This window comes from Tachypleus tridentatus, chromosome 1 (assembly GCF_004210375.1).
Source record: "Tachypleus tridentatus isolate NWPU-2018 chromosome 1, ASM421037v1, whole genome shotgun sequence".
NCBI classification, from domain to species: Eukaryota; Metazoa; Arthropoda; class Merostomata; order Xiphosura; family Limulidae; genus Tachypleus; species Tachypleus tridentatus.
In genome coordinates this window covers 12,050,298-12,072,620 of record NC_134825.1, presented here as the reverse complement: position 1 = coordinate 12,072,620, position 22,323 = coordinate 12,050,298, and the positions used below count along the sequence as shown (strand labels likewise).

General features: G+C 34.3%; 1 protein-coding gene across 3 annotated transcripts in view; it reads left to right on the top strand.

Annotated features, from left to right (window-relative positions):
* The window catches only part of LOC143240894 (glycine receptor subunit alpha-2-like), a 44,483-nt gene extending 22,427 nt beyond the window's left edge, over positions 1-22,056 (top strand). For 2 of the 3 annotated variants that reach the window (XM_076484161.1, XM_076484314.1), the window contains 4 exons: positions 5,271-5,353; positions 5,858-5,992; positions 10,780-11,156; positions 13,100-13,372. In XM_076484161.1, the coding sequence (XP_076340276.1) occupies positions 5,271-5,353; positions 5,858-5,992; positions 10,780-11,156; positions 13,100-13,267 (763 nt within the window). In that variant the 3' untranslated portion in view covers positions 13,268-13,372. Of the gene's footprint in view, positions 1-5,270; positions 5,354-5,857; positions 5,993-10,779; positions 11,157-13,099; positions 13,373-21,587 lie in introns of those variants that run through there. The other variant, XM_076484238.1, reaches the window with a different exon arrangement.
* Positions 22,057-22,323: the final 267 nt, after the last annotated feature.

Below are 22,323 nucleotides of genomic sequence, written 5' to 3'. Positions count from 1 at the left end.
TAGTCATCACCACCCACCATCAATTCTTAGGTTACTATTTTACCAACGAATAGTGGGATTGGTCGTAACATTATAACGCCCCCTCGGCTGAAAGGGTGAACATTTTTGGTGTGACGGGGATTTGAACCTGTGACCCTCAGATTACACGTCGAGTGCCTTAACCATCTGACCATGCCGGGCCTTTACGTGTTGCAAACCCACTGACTTACTGCTGAGCCACCAGGTGGGCTTGAAACGAAAAAAATGAAATGTCATACATATAGCTGGTGTTTGGTATTTATTATAAAGTTCAAAGTGTTACGTATTGTGATTTATCTTGGATGCGTGTTCGATTTATTATGTTACTTATGCTAGATACTGAGATTTCAAATAGCTGGAAATTTTAATTTAAATTTAGAAGCTAATTAAATGTTAACATGTATCAAATTTATGATATTTGCCAACAAGATTCATACACACAAATATGTTTTTAACACAAATATATGTTGATATATAAACAAAAAACAATCAAACACAATTTGTAATAAGAGTTATTACTAATATTTATTAGTATTTCACAAACTTATAAAAAAAATAATAATTGTTATAATCGGTCCAGAAATAAATATTTTATCGACGATCCAGGTCCACGATGAGCGGATTAGTTTTGAATTGATACTACCAGACCTTTATTTTGAGCTAGCTGGTTCAGTTGGCCTCACACCGGTTACAAGCTCACTTCTTACCGAGAAAGATATTTAATGTCCTCGTAGAAATGTAAGCGTCCGAAGTTGATTCACTGGAGTTAAACGGTTTGTAATATTCGAAATATTAAAAATTCCTGGTGAAATTCTGTAGTTTCCTATTAACAGACGTTAATCATAATTATAGTTTCCGAGGCTTATATCGTACTGACTGTAGCTGGCTAGTAATAATATTCTATTACTGTTTCTCGACTAGTTGCTTTTACACGAATCACGCGAGTTTCTCTAAGTTTTCTAGCCGGTTTTCGTGAAACAAATATTGGTCGATTCTTATTTTCAAGCATCTTCTATAAATTTAGGGAACAGGTGGGATTCGCGCAATTTACGTCAAATGCAAAAACAAAACTATAGTGAAACAAGTATAGGTATTAAAATAAACGTGTGTGTGTTTCCTTATAGCAAAGCCACATTGGACTATCTGCTGTGTCCACCGAGGACAACTGAACAAAATAAACGTATAACGTTAAATCCGTTACAAAAGTTACACAAAGGACTATCTGTGCTCTTCCCACCACGGGTATCTAAAGACGATTTCAAGCAGTATAAGTCCGTAGACATATCACTGTACTACCGCGACTTACTACAGCACAACAGTAGAAGGTGAACCCCAAAATACTATAAAATTTCCGTCTATTTGCTATTCATAATTATTTATTTATTGTGTGACATTATAAATGGTAGAATATTTATTTCAAAGTAATTGAATTTAAACAAAAGTACTGAGTGTTATTATTGTAACAGTTATTGCATTATAAAATATTTTCAGAAAACTGAGCAGTGACTTGTTTACACATGTTCAGTTTTTATTTTACCTATCGGTGTGTTAAAAAGTTAGATGTGTTATTCGGATTTATTTGCCATGTTTTCACTCCAATCGTTATTAGTTTTAATTCCAATTATTACCTCAAACACCAGTAATCTCATGTAACAAGATTGTTCATTGGTCTTCAGCTTTTATAATAGCTGAATTATTGAAGCGAACGTCGTTTTTAATTTGTTTGACTTACTACTAACGATAAAATAAAATTTCTCTCATGTTTGGAAAAGCATTATGGCGATCTTATGACATGAAATTCTATCGAAATCGACCACGTGATATCAGTTTATGTGTGATTTATTTGTACAACCGATACTAAAAGGTTACCGATCGCTATCTTTACAAAAACATCGTTCACATGTGGGATGTTTTTTCGCACCTATTATGTTCAATGGAAAGAGGAACTTTAACACAAGGAAGAATGTATCAGCTCTTAACGCTCCAAGAAACTCATCTTCAACGAACTGTTTACATGATCAACTGGAAGATTTCCCTGGGGTGTTTTCAGGTTGAAAGTATTCTACACCTTATTCGTTCAGGAATGTATATTTTGTTTGACTTACGGACAATTTACTTTCTGTTGTGTGTAGTATTTTATGCTGCATTTTGAGAGAACACATGCAGGTTTAAATAAAGTATTGAAATATTTATGTTGGATATATAATGTTCATTTGGTGAATTTTTTAACTGAAAGGTCTTTTAAACTTTCATTTCGCCATAAGATAGGGCAATTTATATGATTTTTTATTAAGCACAGTACTGACTGCCTTTGGTATTGGATTTTTTTATTATATATTTGTTTGAGAAGTAGATAGAGATAAATGCGACAAGTACAAGAAAACAAGCTACCTCTATAAGCAGTGGGGAACAGCTAGAAAATATCTTCACTGGATGGTGCACAACTAAAAGACATGTTTGTTTGTTTTTCGAAATTCGCACAAAGCTACACGAGGGCTAGCCGCGCTAGCCGTCCCTAATTTAGCACTGTAATGCAGCTAGTCATCACCACCCACCGCCAACTCTTGGGCTACTCTTTTACCAACGAATAGTGGAATTGACCGCCACGTCATAACGCCCCAATGGCTAAAAGGACGAGCATATTTGGTGCGACGGGGATTCGAACCCGCGACCCTCAGAAAACGAGTCTAGTGCCTTACTAAAAGATATCAAGACGCTTCTAGTGTAATTTATTATTAAATTGCTTTCATATTTTAGATAAAGTGTTTCTATAATTATAATTGACTTATTCACAAAAATAAATTTTACTTTTAAAACATGTTTCTTAAATATGAAAGACAGTTTGTTAATAACTGTTTGCAATCAAGTTTCCTGGTACAACGTATGTCAGCTCATTTAACAAGTTTCCTAGTGGGTCAGCGGAAGGTCTACAGACTTACAACGCTAATATTCAAAGTTCAAGTTCTCGCAGTAGATAGAGTAGAGTTTCAGGGTATACCAGGTCCCATATTGCGTTCATTTGTCTATTTGACAACAAATTTATTCACCAGCAATTTTTAAAGCTCAATAAAATGTATGCTAGAAAATATTTCAAACAACACACACCATAGTGCTGTATATCTAGAAGGCTATGATACTGGGCAATTTCAACTGCCAGGAACATCTGTAATTTTTTTTTACAGCGTTTTAATATTCCATTAAGATGATTTCTATTATTTTTAAGTAAATGGTTTGGTTTGAATTTCAAGCAAAGCAACACGAGAGTTATCTGCGCTAGCCGTCCCTAATTTAGCAGTGTGAGACTAGAAGAAAGAAAGCAGCTAGTCATCACTACCCACCTCCAACCCGCCACCCTCAAATTACCAGTCAAGTGACTTAACCACTTGGTTATGCCGAACCCTTCTATGTAATATGCGCTTCCAACGAATCAAAGAAACCGAGTCCTAAAATGTCAACAAGACAGGAAACTGTTCTTGGCTGAGCTCGTGGTATTCTTACAATCGTAAATTTTACAGTCAGAAGTTGATTATAAATTAGTTATTGTTTCACGTGAACATTTTATTTGACGTATTTGTAATTGTTACTTAATTACATTGCTTTTAAAATGACAATTAAAAACTCCAGAAACGTTTATAACATTTATTTGAACTTTGTTTTTAACGAGAGAGCTTCTGAAACCCAAAGTGTTGAGTTATGTATAACTTGGTTTAATAGCAGTGCCACATCCTGTTGATCAGATAATTGTAACTTAATTTATTAAGCGCCACGTAAAATCTAAAGGTCTGATGTCACTAATGGTGTGGAATATTACTATTGGTTGTTCTCTCCTACGTCATGTTTACAAATACTAGAATTATTAACGTTAGGGAAAGACAACTGCAATTATTTTGTCTAGACATAAAATATCATCGTATAAACAGATGACAGATACTCATTACTAACAGGAAACTCGCGACCTCGAGAAAACTGCTGTTTCTGATGTTTTTACACTCTATATTAGAAACAAATTACCAAGAAAAACAAACATCATTGTGCATAATAAAACAGACAAATTAAAACCATGTACAACTAACTGAACGTAAGAATGGTGAAGTTCACCTCAGAAGAGGTGGTTTTATTTAGAATTCTCAAAAGTGGAATGTAATTATAAACAAGTATGAACGTTTAGGACCACAAAGTCCAATATTTAATATTGTCATTCACTTGATCTTAATAAAAGAGAAAATATAATAAGATAAACCAGCCTGCTAAAAATAAAAACATGTCAGATGAACAAGAGAATGAAATCCAAGATGTTTGGAAACACCTTATGAAACCAAAATTAAAATAAGAGGGAATTCTCAGTAGCCCCAGCATTTGAAATTCTTTCAGACTGGATTAAAGTAAATTAATCTCAGATATTTTTGTTTTTTTTTCTTTTTTAGTTATATTTTTGTGCGCCAGAAATAGCAAACGTGGAACGCGCGTATACATGATCCAGTCCCATTGCTCATCAGGATCTCTGTCAGCCTACACTCCTAATTTAAATTCCTTTGGGCAGGATTAAGTTAACTTCTGATACCTTGGGTGAGATCAAACATATCAATCGAAATGTTTCAGCTCTTGAGTCTAGAACTGCAATTATGTATTGAATTAGCCAAACAACAGCAAACAACTCAGAGCCGTTTTGCTGCGGTTACAATTTTTTTTTTCAATTAAAACAGTTACTAAGCATTCTGTTCATAAATACTGGACAAAGGAGAATAAATTTAACCTTTTATTTTGAATGTGTGTATATATATATATATTAGGATAAGTTATCGACTTACAACATTAAAATATAGGGTTCGATTCCTCGCGGTGGACATCGCAGATAGCCCAGTGTAGTTTTTTCTTAAACAAACAAACAAACAAACAGTCTAGTAGTGGCTACACGTTATTCTTATAAATGCCTTCCAGTCGTTCGGTGGCAGAATCCCATAGCTACCAACCAGTTTTCAATACTCGTGATGGGCAGAGCACTGATAGTTCTTTGTGTAACTTTGTGCTTAACTTCAAACGAAAAAGAAAAAAACTTTTAGTGTCTTATAATAATGCTTCAGATTTCTTTCCATACAATCTATGATTTAGTAATCAGAATAATTTTCTATTCCATACCTGTTAAATTAGTGCAAAATTAATGCCAACGTAGAATGTATAAATTGGTTAGAAGAAGCCGTTTCGTCAGTGTTATGGACGTGGTCTTTCACTTATATTTCTTGCTTTTGTATCAGGTTGACCTTGTTGCTGTCCTGTGCTATGAAATTTGAAACTTATCCACACGACACACAAGTGTGCTCATTCGAAATCGAAAGTCGTAAGTTTTTCTCTAAAGTCTACCATTTTTGTTTTTGTTCTTTAAAAATATTATATTGCAAGATAACGATTGAAAAAAACTATAAAGTTGTAGGACTGGCTTTATATTGTTAACAGTTGTTTTTGAATGTGTTTGTCTTCCAGGGGTTAGCGGTAAGCTGATGAACAAACAAACTTTATCGATTTTAGTGCTCAGTTGATGAATCAATCAAATACTATTACTGTTTCCTCACGCATATTAAAAAAAACAACAACTCAACAAATTACATTGCTGTGCTTACCAATTTAAACCCATTTCAAATGAATTGTGTCAGTTAAGGATATCCAAAAATATTTTTGGGATATTCAAAGTGCAACGAAAACATAACAAAATATCTAACAGTACATATTTTGAGAAATTTGTTTAAATAAAGAGCTTCACAAATTATACTATTTATACCTAGTTTGATTGAAACCTGTTAAAGACAATTTTTCAAAAGTTTTTGGTATTTTATATTTTATTCAGTCTCGTACACAACGCACCACCTGGTGTTCGACTGGGAGAACTATATTCCTTTAGTAGTATATGATTCGATTGAGTTACCCCAGCATAATTTAGTAGACACCAAACTAGGAGACTGTACTCAAATTTATTCAACAGGTAAAGTATACCTATATGAGTTTATCGATATTTTCTTTTATAACCCTTTTCCATAACCTAAACGTTTAAGAGTATCAATTTCCTAATTAAGTTTAAACCATATTCCAAATTCACGTAAAAAAACGAATCTAATATCACAGTAACCTTCAACTTGCTACTAGATTTTCCAGGTAATCAAACATTCACAAGTAAGTTTTTTTTTTTCTGAAGTAAGTATAAATTTTGTTAGATGTTTCGTTTATTCTATTGTAAGTGGCCCGGCATGGCCAGGTTGGTTAAGGCATTTGACTCGTAATCTGAGGGTCGTGGGTTCGAATCCCGATAGCACCAAACATGCTTGCCCTTTCAGCCGTGGGGGCGTTATAATGTAACGGTCAATCCCATTATTCGTTGGTAAAATAATACCCCAAGAGTTTGCGATGGGTGGTGATGACTAGCTGCCTTCCCTCTAGTTTTACACTACTAAATTATGGACGGCTAGCGCAGACAGCCCTCGTGTAGCTTTGCGCGAAAATTCAAAAAAAAAAATCCATTGTAAGTATTTATATTGACCCTTAAGTTCAACTGCTTTGCTAATTATATAATTCTGGTGGTGTTCAATTCGATCCAGCAGCCTATATTAATATTTGATAAAGGATTAAGACACAAGCAGGAAAGAGAACAATTAAGCTGCTTGGGGCTATATTAACATAAATGGTCTAAATATGATTTCGCTTCAAGCATGCGATAAAGACATCAGAATAGAAGGAACAAATATTATTAAGACTGAATGTCAAAGCGTACGGTGATTTCGCTCAAAAATACAACTAATGAAACATGCTTAAACGAAGTTTTTTGAGGACAAGAATTGGTACAAAGTTATAAACTTCTTTTCTAATTTACTTTTCTGAAGTGACACATAACACCTGTCTTCGTGTTATAATGATACACTTTCTACTTGTTTAGAGGCTTGTTCGAAGTAGGCGAAAATTGTTTAACCTGCTTCTTGTTCACTGATCATAAATTGGTTTAGCCATGATGTATAGGATGCTAGGAATAATTACGTTCCTTTCTAATGTAACACAAACCAAATAAAGACTCCTTTTTATTATTAAAAAAAAGTATAAATCGAACGAAAAAATACCATTTGAAAATAAACATCAGGCTTACTCGGGTAAAAGCCGAGTAACTTAGTTTGTCTTATGATTTTTATGGTTCACCATCATCAAGAACACACATATATATATATCTATCAGAGATCCATTTATTAGCAGTTTTATTATAGCTTTTCACAATCCATTTAATGTACGAAAACGATGATTTCACAGAGCTAATTTAAACAGTTCCACCATAAAAAAATCGGCATGTCTTTGTATGGAATAGCATGGATATCCAATTTATTCTACAGTGGTTTGTACTGTGCTTGTTGAGCTGATATCTTACATGGAAACAAGGAGTGCGCACGCAACTTGTGTCATTTTCACATACAGAGGGATCTTTTTATTATTAATGCTGTCTGAGTCACATGAACGGCTTTAACCATTGACCTCCGTGCTTGTGGATTCTCTTTTGTAACAACACAACTCAAATTTTGCTTACTAATGTTGGGATACGACTCGCTGCAGGTCTCTTTCTTGATGGTCCGGGGACCCAATCTGATTCACATACTTTTGTTTGCTAATGTCGTTAAACATTAAGCGATAGATACGTCTTAGAAAATATAAATACCCGATATTTATGATCTGAGTTTATGAATACGCCAGAAAAACTGTTACTTACGCTTCCCCAAACAACTTACGTAAAGCCAAATAACATGTAGTTGTGACAGGTTCCACTGCACAACGACTTTATATCAGTTGGGGTTGTTAGGTGACTTTCTGACTTCAGATAATGAGTTTAATTGTGTGAATGTTAAACCGTGTCTATCTTTACGGCTTACGTTAGATAATTGGTTTGTTTTGAATTTCACGCAAAGCTACACGAGGGCTATCTGCGCTAGCCGACCCAAATTTAGCAGTGTGAGACGAGAAGGAAGGCGGCTAGTCATCACTACTAATTGCCAATTTTTTGGCTACTCTTTTGCGAATGAATAGTGGGATTGAGCGTAACATTATAAACATAAAGGACGAGCATGTTTGGTGTGATGGGGATTCGAACCTGCGACCCTCAGATTACAAGAAGAGTGCCTTAACCATATAATCATGCCGAGCTAGGTTAGGTGATATACCAAAATATCGCCTAAAGTAGAATATAAGTATTACAATAATAGAATGAAAGCGTCTACTATCATCCTATGTGATTTTATAACAAGCAATAAAACCTTCCAATCTGAAAAAGTTAAATACAAGTGACTACAAAACGAAAAAAAACTACTTTTTGTTGCCAATATAGTTTGCAATAGAGATGTTTTATTTCTAGAACAATATCAGTCATATAGACCAATTACTACTCGCTCTCCTGAGAAACACCTACTTATTTACTACACGTACTTTATACCACTTGTAAAACTAGTCACATGAAACTTTGTATTTAGGTTTTTATGACAGTTAGATATCTGTGTATTTAGTAGCAAGAAGGATTTACAGATCCTGAAGAGGAATAAGAGTAGTGTCTGGTCTTGAATTAGCATTTCTTTCTCTCTCCAAGAAAATGTCAAAATGGGTTCCATAAAGTACAACCTTATGTGGAAAAAGCAGTAACGACAGATAAATATTCTTTGATAGATTCTTTAGACAGTGTATTCAAGACTCACGAAAACACAAAATTCAGCCATTGCAGAGCACACCACGTCAACTGGACACAGAATAAACTGGGAGAAAACTGGAATCATCGACACTGACAAATTCTGGAAGAGAAGAAAAATCAAATAATCATTTTATATTAACACTATTAAATCTTCACTAAGATTCCGGATTAGAGGCTAGTAACATGTGGCTGCCATTGGTTGAATATACAGAAAATCTATCCTCCAATCAGAAACAGTGACAATCCAATCAATCATAACACGCTCTTTGCAATCCACCAGGACACTATAAATGACCGATAACACCTACACACACACTGACTTGAAGATGAAAGGCGGAAAACGTCGACCTCTATACTTGTGTCTCCACAACAGACAGTTGTTCGAGAAATAAATAATCATGTTTGATCGACATCAGTGTCATTAGAGACGACGTCATGGAACAAAACAGGAAGACTGCATCACTAAAACATCAGGACTCAAGTTTTGATGGCAACTTGCTAGTGTCAAAGAAAAATGTACGTCTTAAGCTTAATCATATGGACCATGGTAAAGAAGATATATATATATATATATAATTATAATAAGAAAAGCATGCTTGAGCGTGCAGTGACCTTTTCTTTATACATAACAAACGTTCATATGTGAGGAGAGCCCCTTAGAAATTGTAGTAAAATACGATGTTATTATGGGACAAATTGTGCTTTGTGAACTTGGTCCAGCATTTCCACTGAAAGACATAATTATAGCTGATCACTACAACAGTATCTAGTGAAACCCCACTGAATCTATAATTCCATTATTATGTGCTACTGGTTATAATGTCTTTCGAAAACGAAAGAGCTGAAGAAGTTATCATTTGCCATTTTGGCCACGAGAAAGACCTTGGCATGCCCAGTTACCAGAAGATATAAGTTGAATAAAAACGTGTACGTTGCTATCCTGATCTGTATCCTTAGGTGGGATTACAATAAGCTTAGTTTAGAGAAATGTCATGGATGTTTATACTTAAAAAACTGTATATATTAATCATTCCTTTGTGTAAACCGTGAGCTCCTTTGCCTGTGATATTCTGGGTCCATCCATATGCAGATGTGCATCATGGAATTCAAGGCGAAATCCATTAACGAATTAATTGTGAAAATTACAAGTGAAAACAAAGTAACGCTAATCTTTTACATATAAGCGTACTAGTTTAGAACAAATTAATATAAAACATTATAAAAATTTACATTAATTTCTTAAACCCCCTAAACTGTGTATATCGATTCATATTTTGCAGCCTGAAAGGAAAAATGCCCCAGAACTCAGGCATAGTTTTGTCTGACGTAAAAATGCCATCTGGAGGGAAAACGTTTTCAGCAACACCCGCCGTCTACAGGGAAAGTCTGTCTTAACGGAATAAAGAGAATCAGTATCACTGTTACGACACTCTTACATATTAGTCACTAAATTTTAGGCTCTAGAAATGTGAGAATTATTTGATGAAACATTTACAATAGAAAAGCAATTTAAAAATTATTTGATATTTTGAAATAATTTATGTAAAATTTCATTGAAGAATCTCGTAAATTTACATACCTTAAGTAATATTGCACCTTATGTTAAAATGTCTCACATGAAAGGTTGAAATATTGACATAATAGTTAGAGTTATTACTTAGAATTTACGGCCTCCTCTTATGTTTGTTTATGTAGATAACATTTTCATTAAAACAAAACAAGAAAGCAAAATGAAATAATTTTTTTTAATCTAGAGTTATCTATTTAAAAAAATAACCTTAGTTTTAAGGTACTTGAAAACGCTTCGTTATTCGTTTAAAGAATTAACCCTAGTTTTAGGGTATTTGAAAATATTTCGTTATCCGTTTAAAGAACTTAGTTTCAGAGTACTAGAAAACATTTAACATTTAATAATTGTATGCCTGAACAATGCCTAAGTCCTATTTTGTTTTAGAAATAAAAATAAATTTTATTTAACACTTTTCATTCATATATTCATGTGTAGTAGTTTTGATATGTTTGTTAAGCGGATCATTTCATTAGTATATTTTATTACTTTGTAGGAAACTTTACGTGTATTAAAGTAACCTTCACACTGAAACGTCAAGTGGGCTACTACATGTTTCACATGTATATCCCAACATGTTTAATCGTCATCATGTCATGGATCTCATTTTGGATTAGACCGGAAGCTGTTGCTGCACGTGTTACTCTTGGTGTCACAAGCCTTTTGACGTTGTCTACCCAGCATGCACAATCACAGAAGTCACTTCCGCCTGTGTCATATATTAAGGCCATTGACATTTTTATGATATCTTGCACCGTGTTCGTATTTGGTTCTCTAATGGAATATGCTGTGGTTAACATTCTAATAGGAGAACTGGAAGATTCTACAAGAAAAATAAAATTGTCTAACGTCGTTGTAATAGGCAAAGTTTCGGTAAGTGAAAGCGTTGAAGAAACAGTTGAAACTAATTACTATAGAACATGACATTAAGAAACACCTAAACGCTGACCATAAATCCCTTAAAATAGAGCAGAAGAAAAATGTCTTTCAGTTTTCAATGACTATCTCCACCTACAATCTGTCTTTTTATTTCAGAGTTTACGTTTTATATGTAAACTATAAAAATATGTAAAAAAAGTAAAGTAATTGTTTTTCAGTAATAAGATCGAACTTGTTATGAAAGATAATACAAGCCAAGTACGGTTTTATCAATAACACAACAATAGTATTGGATACAGAAGACTGTTTAGTTGATTTAATGATTTAATATTTGTTTGTTTGTTTGGTTTTTGAATTTCGCACAAAGCTACTCGAGGGCTATCTGTGCTAGCCGTCCCTAATTTAGTAGTGTAAGACTAGAGGAAGGCAGCCAGTCACCACCACCCACCGCCAACTCTTGGGCTACTCTTTTACCAAAGAATAGTGGGATTGACTGTCACATTATAACTCCCCCATGGCTGAAAGGGCGAGCATGTTTGGCGCGACGGGGATGCGAACCCGCGACCCTCAGATTACGAGTCGCACGACTTAACACGCTTGACCATGCCGGGCCGATTTAATATTCAACGAATATTTATTTTCCCCAAAATCAAGTGTTAAAAGCGATAGTTATGACAAGTATCGTTATGTAACTCTGTACGAGCCGTTCGTTGTGTATGTAGTTTGATTGTTGTACTAGGTGTTTGTAATACTATTGACGTCATTTTACTGGAAGATTGCAAATTTCTTCGTCATTGTTGCCACTAAAATACCAGACATTTCTAGATATTTTTGTCGCGTGTTATAAACAGATGCATATATAGAGTGCAAGAAGTTAAAGTAAGTTAGTGAAAGTGAAGTTAATGTGATTGTTAACCTAGTCGTCACGGGACAATATCTAAAGTGAGTTTCACAGTGGTATTGCAACAACAGAGAGAGAGAAAAAATAATTCGTCTTCTCAGTTAGGTTCTAAAGTAATTAAACCAGTCTATGTGGATTTAATAAGAAAATATAATTATTTGGTGTTTTAGATAAAAGTGTGATAACCAATAATGTATCTAAATGATGCACGTACGTTTGTCTTATTTCGATTACATTAACTTAAAACAAGAGGATTGTGTACCGTTCATTTATTGCTCAAATTTAAGTCACAGACACCTATTATAAAGCATCTGGCCCCCTATAAAAATATGAAAAACAGAAAATAACCTAGAACTATTCAAGCAACAGCCACAGATGTCTTTTATGAAATTACATATATCGTACAAGAGAATTCGACGAAGCTAAAAGAAAACAAAACAGGACCAGTAATTAAGATATTAACTTCCGACGCTTCCAACGTTATTGTAAGAAGTGCACAATGTAAGCTTCATTTTTTCTCCTTGCTTGTATCAGAAAATAATTTAGGATCCTTATTAATTTATCAACATTATACCATGGAGATATACGCAAAGAAAATCAGAATCTTTGTCACCTTTTGAAGCACATATACCAAATCTAGTGCAAGTTGGTATAGAACAGGCGAAGAACTTTAATATAGTCGTAGAATATTATTTATTGCCCACAAACATTTATACAAGATATATTAATTTGGTTATAATGACACAAAATCCTCTTTTAATAGCACCTCTTATCTCCAGAAGTATCTGTCCATTTAGCGAGTAGAACGTCTTCTAAGGTTACAAAATAGTGTCATTAGCGTTTTACAGTGGTGTAGTTTTGCTATGGTAAATTTCATCATTAAATTATATTAGTGCAATGGTCTTATACTTACAGTTAATAAAAATTATCAAGCATATTGATGTTGAATTTTATGTTTAACATTAATAGAAGATTATAAATTAACGTCAATTTATATTTTATGATTTATGAGGGTGTTTTAACTTTCATGCTCTAGGAAGATGAAGCCAATGAAACCAAAAGGAAAGCGAGTTTCCCTGTTGTTCAACGTAGAAGAGAACAAGCTTTGATGATAGATAAAGTCTGCCGTATAGCTTTTCCATTGGTGTTTCTAATATTGAACATCATCTACTGGTCAGTGTTCTTAAATTCCCCATCCGAATAGAATTTTTTCGTGGATTAAAGACGAAAGGAACAACAACATAAACAAGAAAACAGTTTTTTCCTGTTTGAAAGCAGTTCAATAAAAGTTGACATATCGTCGAATTTCAGATTATTTCGATAGTTTATTTTCTAATCCAGAGTAAATTCACTAAACATTAAGTGCACACACACACACACACATCAACACCAATACCGTTTGAAACACATGAAGGTTTTTTATTAGCCTTGGTTTCTCACATGATGGTAATTTTTTAAAGAGGCCCAGCATGGCCAGGTGGGTTAAGGCGTTCGAGTCGTAATCTGAGGATCGCGGGTTCGAATCCCCGTCGCACCAAACATGCTTGCCCTTTCAGCCGGGGTGCGTTAAAATGTGACCGTCAATCCCTCTCTTCATTGGTAAAAGAGTATCCCAGAAGCTGGCGGTGGTTGGTGATGACTAGCTGCCTTCTCACTTGTCTTACACTACTAAATTAGAGACGGCTAGCGCAAATAGCCCTCGTGTGGCTTTGCGAGAAATTCAAAACCACCTTTCATACTTTTACAAAACATAAATTATTATTACTACTTATCAGTATAAATTGGGCCCGGCATGGCCAAGCGTGTTGAGGCGTGCGACTCGTAATCTGAGGGTCGCGGGTTCGCATCCCGGTCGCGCCAAACATGCTCGCCCTTTCAGCCGTGGGGGCGTTATAATGTGACGGTCAATCCCACTATCCGTTGGTAAAAGAGTAGCCCAAGAGTTGGCGGTGGGTGGTGATGATTAGCTGCCTTCCCTCTAGTCTTACACTGCTAAATTAGGGACGGCTAGCACAGATAGCCCTCGAGTAGTTTTGTGCGAAATTCCAAAACAAACAAACAGTATAAATTGTTATTATTCTGCCAGATATTTTTTTAACAAGTGGTATTGTATAATGGTTAATCGTAACTTACCAGTAACAACTGTAAAAAATTACTTTACCAGAAAAGCAAGTTACGGTTAGTTTCTTTGTTTTCAAGTATTCGCCAAAAGCTGCACAAGATTTGTATGTGCTCTCTGTTTCTAACTGACAGACCGGAGAAAAGGCAATTATAACTGGTACTACATACTGTTGACCAATTACTTTTTTTAGTGTGTTAATTCAGCATTAAGAACATATATCACATATAACTAAAAACTGGGCCATTCTCAGTCCTAAACACTTTAGTTTCAAACTTCTCACTTCTAAGTTATCTTTAACGATTTGATTCGAATGCTGTATAATGGTAGAATATCAAATTTAATTTTAAACTACGTCAACTATGTTCTCTTAAATAATATTTAATTTTTTACTAAACATATATAATTACATTTGAAACATAATTTAATTCTTTAAGGTTGGCTGGGTGACCCACGAGTAACAAGAACCGATTTTTAGCGTTATTATCCACCAGACATTCTCTCTTCAATAATGCTTACAAAGATAAAGTAATTAGTATTGGTTAAAGAAGATGTAATAAGACAGAACATCTGTTTAATTCTTCCACGTTCAGTTATTTGTAGAATATAAACTAATACTATTGTTAACTAATAAGCCCAAAATGCTTGAATGAAAAATCTTTTTAGGCAGTAACTTGTGAGAGACAAAAGATGGATTTGAAATATTGTTCACGTTTTCTGAAGTTGATTGTTGTTTTGTTGTGTCTTTTTTGTAATTTCGCGCAAAGCTACACGAACCCGCGAATCTTGGATTACGAGCCGATGGCCCTAACCACCTGGCCGTACTGGGCCTTCTGAAGTCGAATTGGAATTGGGCAAATTGAATTATGGGAAAAAATGCAACATCAGTAATTTTCATCAAACATTTAAGCAAGTTATTAAGATTCGGGGTTTGAGCCAAGCTTTGGAAATATTATTCTGCATATATAGTGTTTTATGTTTGTTTGTTTCAACTTGTGTAAAAACTGGCGTATTACATTAAAGAGAACTAAAATGAAAAATATATCGTCTGGTCCAAGTCGTAGAAAATTTAAACGCCGTCCTAATAATTTACTTTTCAGCTTTCCGAAATTACTACTTTTTCATTCAGCTTACGGAATCTGTCAAATCTCTGGAGGTTACCTTAGATAAGTATCTCACCTGAAAGTCTAACCTTACAAAAACCAGCTCCAACGTTGTTTAGGGAACCTTATCATGCGACGTCTGATTGCAACCTTCTAGGGTTCGAAATTTTCTCTTCTTATTCTATACTTCTAAATTCTTTGTTCACTACTGTATTAACTATGATCCACATGTGTCAGCTTCCTCTACATATTACATTTGTATTATGGCTCCAAAATGTCATTCTCTCAGGTTATTTTTCCGAATTTGTCTTCCCAGTTTTATCGAAGACCTATATTAATGTATTATATTTCTTTCCGTTATTTCTTATCTCAATAACATTCATCACAGATATATATGTCAGAGCTTTGTTAACCACAAAGTTGTAATAGCAGATTTGGTGATTTTCCATTTCAGAATTCATTCCATCTGCTGGACATCTCTTTAACATCAGTTAGATGTCTTTTCCAGTAGACGATCCGAATGATAATTCTGCCAGACGAAATCTCATTTCCTCCAGTCTTAAGTAATTAAAGTTTGTTTGTTTTTAAATTTCGCACACTTGAGGGCTACCTATGCTAGCTGTCTCTAATTTAGCAATGTAAGACTAGAGGGAAGGCAGCTAGTCATCACCACCCACCGCCAGCTCTTGGGCTACTCTTTTACCAAAGAATAGTGGGATTGACCGTCACATTATAATGCCCCCCACGGCTGAAAGGGGGAGCATGTTTAGCGCGACGGGGATTCGAACCTTTGACCCTCAGATTACGAGTCGCACGCCTTATTACGCTTTGCCATGCCGAGCTCGAATAAAGTTTCCTTTCCACTTCATCTTCATCTATTTATCCTTCTATTCTTGTTTATCATACTGTAATTTCAAATTGTTATTTTAATGTCTGATCATTAATACTGCAAAAAAAAACTTTCAATTTGGGTAATTCTCTTGGCCAAAGAGATGGTACAACCCTCTGATGGTCAGTCATCTTCATTGCTTGGACTGGAATGAAATAACAGAAAAAAACAAAAAAAAGTTTTGTCTCTTATCACTTCCAGCTAAACTGTTTTGTAGGATACTATCAACCATTGGCACAGCGGTATGTCTGCGAACTTAAAACGCTAAAAACTGTGTTTCAATACCCTTGGTTGGCACATCACAGATAGCCCATTGTGTTGCTTTCTGCATAATTCAAAACAACAATAAACAATAACCTGTAAAAAAAAAAATCTAAATGCAATTCGAATACACTCTTAACTTTAAATACAAAATATACAAAGTAAGTTGAGTGTGTAAAGAAAAAAATCTAAAGTGTACATGATTTTTATCGAATGTTTTACTCCCATTGGTTTCTTATGTTTCTGTAGCTAAAGTCTTAAATATTATTATTATTGTCCCTTCCTTTGTAAACTACTTTCTACACTTTATAGATAAATATTTCCATTTTGTTATTATTAACTTTGTATTTTCTTATTACTCCACTTCTATGTAGTGTAATTGCCAAGTCTTAGTTCCTTGAACAAAATAACTCGTTTGCCTCTTTTAATGAATTTCGCGCAAAGCTACACGAGGGCTCTCTGTACTAGCCGTCCATAATTTAGCAGTGTAAGACTAGAGGGAAAGCAGCTAGTCATCACCACCCACCACCAACTCTTGGAGTACTCTTTTACCAACGAATAGTGAGGTTGACAGTTACAGTATATCGCTCCCGTAGCTGAAACGGCAAGCACTTTTGGTGTGACCTTTAGATTACGAGTCAAGATTCGTAGTCACCTGGCCATGCCGTGCATAACTTACTTAATCAAAGAAAAATGTTCAGTTTGTTGAAAACAACTTCAACCTGTAAATCTATTGAAAGAAAATATTTCAATATCAATCAAAATCATTTTGTTATGTGAATATGGTTGCCCTTTAGTGGCACAACAGTTTGTCTGCAGACTTACAATACTCATGGTGTGCAGAGGATAGAGAGCCCATTGTGTAGCTTTGTGCTCAATTCACAACAACAACAACTGAACAGGTTGAGAGAATAATTCAGGTTATTGAAAAAAAATAAAAATTATTAATATAGTTATGGAAATTACACTATGTAACACAAATTATGTTCCTGGATAGTATGTGTTATTTCTTAATTACTTATGTTGTAAAAGTACATAAAATGGCCATTATTCCCTTCAAACTTTGTTTTTGTGGCCTGGGTAATGAAATTAACCTACGTCCTATGTAAAAAATTGGCAAATTTGCACATTTTCATTTCCATGAGGTCTGAACGAAACAACATATGAATCAAGATTTACGTGTATTTATACTAAAGTTACACAAAAATGAACAAAAATGTTTAAAAGTGAGTAAGTAGTTTTTTGAGATTTGCGACTGTAGTGTAAATCACTTTCACGTATCAGTCCCTAAATATAGTCTAGACATTGGACTTTGTTAAACAAAGATCGCCGAATAAGTCATTAATGTCTCTTTGGTTGAGGTAATATGGGTTTCTATCACCAGCTGAACCTCTGAAACTGTAATCTGGATCTTCAATTTCTACTTCATCTTATGATTTGCTGCTCTCTTCTGAGGATGGATGCTTTCTCTTTGGCAAAGTGGGTACAGGGAGCTCAGGACAGTGTGGCACGGGAGCGATGGATGATGGAAGGTCCGGATACATGGTAGCAGATGCATTCTTGCCAGCCTGACGTTTGGAAGGGTCCACAATGCAGAAGTAACAATTGCTTGAGTGATCAATGGGTTCACACCAAATTCTTGAAAGAGCAAACTTCATGGGTCTCTCTTCCCATATGAACCATCCTGCTATAGAGCAAAATAAAATTGTTATTATGAAGAATAAATTTATTTCAATCACAACTAATGTGTAGGAGATTCATGCAAAATATTTTATGTGTGATGTTTTTTATTCTATTGGAAATTAAAAAAAAAGATATTTAAATTTTAAAAGGTGTAAAATTTGTATAATATAAAATCTCACTACTGGAGCAAGTAAAATTGTCCGTCTTACTTTCTAGAGTTTTTTGCAGTGCTTGCAGGTAAAATGAGGTACCCAAGGTTTGTCTTGATCTCCGACAGACATGCCGAAATATACCTTGTAGGCTTCACACATTTTAGCAGATACTATCACAGAGTAGTTTTTTCTCTTTTCTTCATAAATTGGCCACATACATAGCAGAATGCTTGCAGCTTCTTGATGCCATTTGTGATCCAATCAGATTGGTCTATGTGTTCACTTCGGCAGCTAGAACTAAACTGAAGTCGTGAGTGGTAGGCCCCTATATATATATTAGTATGGAAAGTTCTAGAAAATTCTAAATGGTTTTTTGAAATTTCTCATAAGTTCTACAACATTCTAGAAAGTTCCTAAAAATTCTTGTAAGTTCGAGAAAATTCTCTATCAGCTACTCAGCACTGAATCTATCTAGAAAATGGATAAATTTGAAAATTTCATTACCCTGGTCACAAAAGCAATGTTTGAAGAGAAGAAATAGGTGTTTTCCATTTACTTTAGGCATAAGCAATTGGGAAATAACACTTTCTGCTTAAAAACAATAAAAAGTAAAAATTTTGTTACATAGTGTTATTCATAAAGGTATCCTAAGCTACAACTAGTTTAATAAAATATTTCTAATACGTAATAAATGTTACAACAAATAGTTATTATCTTACAGGTTTTAAGACGTAAGATTTAAATCAATTAATTTTTGGTACAATTATTGTCATGAAATGAGGTGTAAAATAGCATTAGTTAAGTTGAGAGACTGTGAGGTTTCACGCTGGTACAGCAGTAAGTCCACAGATTTACAACGCTAAAATCAGGGGTTCGATCCCACTCGGTGGATTCAGTAGATAGCCCCATGTGGCTTTGCTATAAGAAAACGCACAGACAGTGTGAGAAACCGGCAGATCATTTTGTCACTTTTTTTAGGAATTAGAATACTGCAGTACCATAAGTCGTTACATTGGGTGTAGTAACCGCCTGTCCGACTTCTGCTGGTATGGAAACAATTAGACTCCCTGTGATTATAATACAATATACGAGAAGTAAGTGAAAGACCAAAAAAGAACCGGTCTGGCGTGTGTTAAGAGAGAAATATAAAAACAGGAGTTCTACGATAAATAAAAACAAGACAGGAATATCGAAAGACGAAGATTGAATATCCCAACATAGGGGAAAAAAAATCGTAATATGTTACCAGTAAGAAACAAAACATATTTATAAATATATTTCCAATAATAAACAGCAATATGAGAGAAATAAGTAAACCTAAATATAGTTGATGAACGTAAGAGAGGAAAGCAGAATACGAGAATATATCAGTAATGTGCGAGTGTTCAGCAGTACGTTTGAGGGCTTGTCACGATTGGTATTGAATTTCTATACTCACAGTAGACAAAGCATACACATACTATTATATACTTTTATACGCATTGACAAAGAAACGTAATTACAACTACACGTTTAATATATTTCACTTCATTTGGAATTATGATAATTATAGTAACTATCAAGTGATGTTTAATGGATACAAAATATATGTGTGGTTGAGTTGTTCTCCATTGTATACATTTTCGTCACAACATTTTTTTTAACAATAATTAAGAATGTTTTTTTTACAAATTCCTATAACAGTTCACAGGTGGAACAGACGTTGTAATATCAGCGCACAGCGACTAGTTTTTTTGTCTAATGAAAATTGATATAATAAGTACAGTTGTATTTATAGTAGGAACAGGCCAGATATGTAATACGTGTAATATAAATTTAACTCGTCCCCTGGTGGGACAGTAGTAAGTCTTTGGATTTAAAACGCTGAAATCAGAGTTTCGATTTCCTTGGGTGGACTCAGCAGATAGCCTGAAATGATTTGCTATAAAACACATACACACAAATTAAAATCTCAAACTCACTACTAACAACATGTAAACAACATTTTATAATTACTTTACCTATACTGCTGAGTAGCAACCAAAACGACCACACAGCAACAAGGTATCAAAACACTTGAGAAATTCACTAGAATAAAAACAAAACATTCAGAAAAACACAAATTTTACAATCTGACTGATTAACGTTGTTGAAAATTGTGGAAATATTTAGCCTACTCTTGCCTTCATCTTATACAAATCTAAATGTACATGAATGAATTACGCTACATGGGCTAAAAGCGTTTATCTTAGTTTTACGTACAACCTTGGTAAAAATAAGTAATAAGAATAACTGTTTTGTTCTCCCTCCCAGTAACAAAGCAGTATGTGTGCAGACTTACAATGCTAGAAATTGGGTTTCGATATCCGTGGTGAGCGCAACATAGATAGCCGATTGTGTAGCTTTGTGTAAATTAATCTTGCCTAAAAGAATTTCATTTTGGGGGTAGGCTGAGTTTTGGACTCAGAAGGACAACTACTTTAATTATATTTCAAATCGATCAAGAGATGAAGGGGGCTATGAGATGAAGTTTATAAAACACACAACTTATAGCTGTTCTATGAGCCATTATACCACTGGAAATGTAGACTACATCTATCTTTTAAGTATGAATTAACCTTCGAAAGCGAAGGTTTTAATTCTATGCATCTGAATCGAGGGTTCTGTGTTAAAAACAACAACACTTTTATCATTGCAGGCGATGCCTGAGACGAGAGGACGAACTTTGAACTTTTAATCAATTATAATTATCTATAATTATAGACTTGAATTGTGTTTTACCAATAATTAATCCTTTATAAATACTCAAAAAATTTCAAAAAATTAAAAAAAAATTATTTGTTTTGATACTATTGTTTTAGCCCATTAATTACTATGAGACAGATATGATGTCTTCAGTGTGAAAAGTGTGATTATTGGAGTTTTCTTTTCTGACGTCAAACACCCCGTTATGATACTAGGATAACGTAATTTTATTTCTTACACGTATTTCTGCTTGGTTGTTGAGACAAAGTTTAAAACAGAACAACTTAGCTATACACACATTTCATTTAGTTTGAACAATTACTAATATAACAAAAATTACACAAAATAAGAATGGCTGGAAAAATGGCCACACTCACATTGATGTCATACCGTGACAAAACCATCAAGTGTTGTAATGTTATCTCGCCCACTGCTACCATGCTTACTTACTTTTTGGTGCTTTAATTTCTCCATTCCTAATTCGTAATTTTGTTATTTAGATATTGTCTACATTTGTGTATGTTACAACGTTTTAATGTTACATTAGAAGTAAAATTTTGTTCAGCTAATGGCCATTTCTCTGTTTCTTTCAGAATTTTCTGATAAAGATATGCAAAGAGATATAAGTGCCTATCAAAGCCGTCGTCAATTTTGAGCTGATAAGATACAGTGTATCAGATAGTTAAAAACACCCACTACCAATCCTCGAGTTATCCTTGCCTGATCGATTATACGGCTCCAATGTGTGGAATGCAGTTTTGTGGTAAAGGGTTGCGAACCATTAACTTGTGGATGAACATCCAAGCACGCTGAGAAGTAGATCACGTGAAGCTGAAGATAATCGATTTGATTTACGTGAAACGTTAGAACGTGAACTTATCTGTACTAATATAACGTTTGATGTGATCCTTCAGTGGCACAGCGATATGTCAGAGAATTACATTTTTAAACATCTAGTTTTGATGCCCGAGGTGGGCAGAGCACAAATAGCCCATTGTGTAGCTTTGTGTTTATTTCAAAAACAACTGAAAGAATGAGAAAAACTCCAATTTCTATAAATATTTCATTGGAGTGCCTTTGGGTAATATATAACCTTATTAAGTTCGTTTTATCGTTGAATCAACTACTCATAAATGTCTTTGGGTAATAAATAACTTTATTAAGTTAGTTTTATTGTTGAATCAACTACTCATAAATAGTTATCCATTTAAGCAGTTTAGAAATAAAATAATTAACGTTTCTAACAGTAAGATGAATTTCTTTTGACAAAGATATTCTTTATATTCCAGATGTTTTCTAACAGTTTTGCTAAAAGTAATTTGAAATTGT